Source organism: Brachycentrus maculatus, unplaced genomic scaffold (genome assembly GCF_059751285.1).
Source record: "Brachycentrus maculatus isolate JH-2025_06_01 unplaced genomic scaffold, ASM5975128v1 h1tg001210l, whole genome shotgun sequence".
In the NCBI taxonomy this organism is placed as follows: domain Eukaryota; kingdom Metazoa; phylum Arthropoda; class Insecta; order Trichoptera; family Brachycentridae; genus Brachycentrus; species Brachycentrus maculatus.
The window spans coordinates 140,001-145,082 of NW_028281895.1; the positions used below are offsets into that span (position 1 = coordinate 140,001).

Here is a 5,082-nt window from a genome sequence, read left to right on the forward strand (position 1 = left end):
AACAGGACACAGTCCTAGCTAAAGAAGAAGAATAAAAAAATTAATTAAACAAAATCAAACATAAACCACGTTCGGTCAAACCAAGTAACTTTGAGTATTTCGGTTTTCTTGAACGATTTGTGAGATTTGAACACAAACTCAAAATATTGTTATCAAACTCGTATGTACATAAAGTACAAAACGATTAGAATATTAGTTTTTATTGAGAAAACATTAATAACGTGTTAGATTTTTTTTATTAGCTCAAAAATACTGCATGCGTAACATTAGGTAAAGCATATTAGAAGTATCACATATCACCCAAAAATTGTATATCACCTTGATCAGAATACATAGTATGATATATTTCATCTAGCAGGGATACGTGTGCTCGTGGTGTCGGCGCAGCAGGGAGTGGCTGTCTTGGAGAGTCCCTACCTGATATTTTCCAAGTAAAAATGAAATCATATAAAATAAAATGAACAATTATAGTTTTACATTAGTAAATAATAATACGTTAGTGAGTCTGACCACATTGAATTCATGTACTTATAATCATGTCAACACTCCATCTATCGAACGTAGTGCCCTTTGCACCATTGGAGGTCAGAAATAGATTGTTAGATGATGATCCATATATTCTGATGCTATGGAATGAGCCACTACGGATATTTATTTTCATTTATATAATATATTTGGTTAAGTGATATATCATGATTTAGACAAACATTTTTTTCTTCATTTTCTCACCTTGATCAGAAACAATGGTGCAAAAGGCATTCACTACATTGTATCGATAAAGTGTTATCTTAATCGTAAGGCTAAATGATCAACTCCACTCTGTGAAATTTATATTATCAAGTGTAGAAATAAGAATCAAGTTAATGTACATTGTGCATCATTTATGTTTTCTGTAAAATAAGAAAGAAAAAATGGAAAAATTTTCCTTTCTTTTATAAGAAAAAGTTAAAGGAAAAAGCCCCAACGAGAGAAGTCTAGAAAAAATAGAAGATTTCTACATCCAACATCGGAGAGACTGCTGTCAAAGAAAAAAGAAGAATATAATGAATAATTTACTATTAAGTACGGATAAAGGTTAAAATCATCATCATCAAATCCTCATTCGCTCCCGATGATGCATAGGTCACCTCATCATATAAACGCAGTATTATCTTGATCGTTAAATACAATAAGGAAAGGTGATTAGCCCCCCGCTTAAGGCACCAGTTCAAAGTAATATTGAATAAATAATGGATTGAAAAATCATATATTTATTCGACCTTTCTCCTGGGAAACGAACCCGGGATCTCCAGTACGGTAGCCGAGTGTGCTGACCATTATATACTACGGAGGCGGACAAAAAGGTTTCATATTAAAAAGAAGATAAAAATATAGTGTGCTTTATGCTTTCCTCGTATTCACAAATTTATGACGTATTAGACTGAAGACCAAAGTTTCTCGAAACACTAAGTGACCCACTGTTTAACAAGTAGACAAGTATGTATTTGGACCTTTCGGGCCGTTACGGGGGCTCGTAATGTGTCCCTAGCTGAACCTTTGAAATTCATTTAGCCAGATGTGCGTGCTTGCCTGGAGCCTTGGAAGATAAATATTAAAAATATGGATTTTGATTATGGTGAGCGAAAATACGACGATTTTTAGTTGTTTCAGGTTTCAACATTACTGTATTTCAATTTTCTACTATATTACTAGAGTGTGGATCATTTGAATTGTGAAGAGAGGCTTTAAATTGATTTTCTGCGTCTATTTTTACACTCGTTTATTATAAAGTTTCCCTTGTGATAATATAACAAAATATATAATTATCCTAACAATTAAGGCAATTACACATGTTTCGTTTTTTTTCAAAAATGGCATGTGAGGCGCAATTACTTTTGCATTGAAAAAATATTTTAGTATGTAAAATAAAAACCAGTAATTTATCTGTAATGAAACATATCTTCTTCGACATTTAATGAACACTTTATAAAAAAAAAAACATCTTAATTGTTTATTAATAAGACAAAAAATTAAATACAAAACATTTCATTTACATTAAAAAAAACTTTAATACGTAATATTTAGACATATAAGATTTTTAATTACTTTCTAAAAGGTCTTCCCTTGACATATTTTTTTTTGAAATCCTCATAAATTGGTAAATAAAGAGGAAAAAAATCCTGTACATCACGAAGAGGTATTAATTTAATATTAAAGTTGTCTAAAAAAATTCACACATAGATATATTTTTCGGAAAACTCAAATTGATATTGATATTTAAAACAAAACCTAACATTATACGAACCGGTCAGGTGTTTTCTTGACAATTGATTTACTCCAATAAAATCTTCACATATAGATTTTTTTTAATATCTAATGGACTCTTCTTCTCTTAAAGAGCTTTTTATTATTATTTTTATTCTTAATAAATTAACATTATTTTATTGAAAAAAATATTGGTTAAATTTTTTACGAACAAGTATTCTCTAACATTTTATTTGGTCTAAAAAAACCTTCATACGTAGGTATAAAAAAAATATCTCTTGAACTAATTTTCTCTGACAATATGATCCCTCTGTGGATAAAATATTTTCATTCCAAGTGCTTTAATTATATGAAATATTTTCATTACTCTTTAGTTATAACCTTCAACCTAAAAATACACGTTGAATAATTAACGTTGAACCTTATCTACCTCGAAATGATGACTAAAACCCTATACTTTATTACTTTATTAAATAAATACCGTTAAGTGCTTATATTTAATTACAAGGTGGATTAAAAAAACGTTTTAGCGTAGCTAAGTAAAAACAAAATTAACACAATTGAAGGATTTCTTGGGGATGTTTTGATGAAGGTCGAGCTGAAGGTCGCCGGGGTGAAACATAATCGGATAAGTTTTATGTATACACGAGAAAACGTATTTTCTACAAATAATACAACTCGTGGAATCTCCATTTAAATCAGGAAAGCGTATTTATCACCCAAACAATATAAAAGTTTTTAGTAAATAATTTATGGCGCCCTACCTCAGAATGTTTCGAAAGAAAAAAAGAAGCCGGCACATTCGATTACATATATTACAATGATTTACTGGAGCATAACGTATAAATATTGAACGATATTGGCACGAAAACTTTTTGTATTGAATCTGCACACATCATAACTTCTTCAATGTTGGCCGGAAATAATTCGATACAATGTATGTTTTCCTTGGTGACATGCTGCGAGAAATCTATTTTTAAAGCCCTAAAATTTAAAAATTAAATTATAATTAAATTATATATATATATATATATACTAAATGCTGTACTCTGTAAGACACCGCCTCATTTCCGGGTCCGGTATAGAAGCTGTTTTCATTCGGACCCATTAAAAAAAATGAATTTTATAAATTATGCAAGTTCCTAACACTGTCATCGGGGCAAATAGTTTATACTAAGTATAGTGATAGTGTTTTCTTAATACTGTACTATATTAAAAACCTATTAAATACAAATATTTAAGAAGTGATCTGAAGGATAATAAAATTTAAATAATCCCGATTTGTAATACTTTGTGTTGGAAGAAATGTCAGGTTTTTATAGAGGAAGACTTGAGCTTTTCAAATTTCAAAGATTCAATTAAGGTTTTTTTGTTTTGTTTGAACTATAGTGGATATCTTTAATAAAAAGTGTTTTTACTATCTCCTACTTAAATGTAAGTAATACAATACAGACAGTTCTAGCATTTCTTAAAAGTAAGTAAACTCAAATTGATTTTTACTCAAATTGAACACGTTTTGTTCGATGATACTAGTTTCATTAAAATATTTTCTTTGCCTTTGTAGCGCATTGCTTGGCAGATTTCAATTCATTCTATATTAATAAATAGATTCATATTTGTTTTTCTAATAAATGAACTAACTCACATTCCGCTTAACTGCGATAATAGGAGATATAACGCCACACCGCTCTGCCTTCGCAAACATCTTCGCCTCTTCCACATTCCCACATCTCCTTTAATGATTAACAAATGATTGTGTTAATTTACCTGGCAATTATTCTGACTCCAGACCTATCTACATCCAAGTATTCAATATACTTAATTGTGCCAATTTTTAATTGGTCTTCCGCGGTTTCTATTTCCAACTGCATTCACCATATTAATTTGTTTTACTGTTCTTTTCTTACTCATATGTTCATCTTTACAAACCTTTCTTAATGTTATCGATAATGCATATCTCAGCCTTCGATACTTCCCTTATTTCACCATTCGAACATCGATCATACTTTGTTTCGACACAAATTTGACTAAGGGATCGCATTTCAACTGCATTTAGTCTACATTTAATACTACTTTTGTCAACTGTACGCTTCACTTCCATATATGTTGGGCATGTTCAATAAATAAGTGAAGGAAGAACAGTAATACAAATTTATGTCAAGAATGTTGCTGGAGATAGAAGCTTAAGAAAACCGATAAAAACTTGGCATGATGAAATATTTCAGTAACTTAAAAGCGGTTAGGCCAAGATTTGGAATTTTTGGCGGGCATGTATGAGAAGATGCGTGAGTGTGGATGAGTCAAAAGTTGTTAAGAAATACAGATTGGTGTGGCATTCTATTCTCTCTGCCAACTCCTGCAGGGAAACAGGGTGATATCTACTTTGTTTGTTTTAATATTTCCATTATTTTTAAATTTCAATAACTTAAGACTCACTTACTAAAGTAGTATGCAGTTACTCACCAACAACATTTAGATACACAAAGTAGCTTTTGACCGGTTGTGTTGGTACTTGGCATTCATACATCCCAGCATCCCTCTGCTGCGCCCACTTGATATGCAGCATCCAGTCATTCCGGTCGCGGTGGTGAGACGCCTGGAACCTCTCATCCGAGGTATACGAGTAGCTCCCCACCGTCAAGATATGGAGGTCTCTGTGCCTTATCCACGATACCTGATATCACAAAGAACAGCGAAAAGTCAGGATATGAAGTCCATGTGCCTTATATATGATACCTGATATCACAGAAAATAACGATAAATCAGGATATGAAGTCAATGTGTCTTATATATGATACCTGATATCACAAAGAACCACGGTAAGTCAGGAAAGTATAT

The 5,082-nt window shown here is 31.5% G+C and overlaps 1 protein-coding gene across 1 annotated transcript in view; it reads right to left on the reverse strand.

The window, feature by feature from the left end:
• Window positions 1-4,918, reverse strand: part of LOC148299287 (zwei Ig domain protein zig-8-like) — a gene marked incomplete at its 5' end in the record, with an annotated part of 13,743 nt that extends 8,825 nt beyond the window's left edge. Inside the window, 2 exons of the mRNA XM_088276234.1 lie at window positions 319-417; window positions 4,708-4,918. Coding sequence (XP_088132360.1) covers window positions 319-417; window positions 4,708-4,918 — 310 coding nt within the window. The remainder of the gene's footprint in view (window positions 1-318; window positions 418-4,707) is intronic.
• Between the last annotated feature and the right edge of the window lie 164 nt (window positions 4,919-5,082).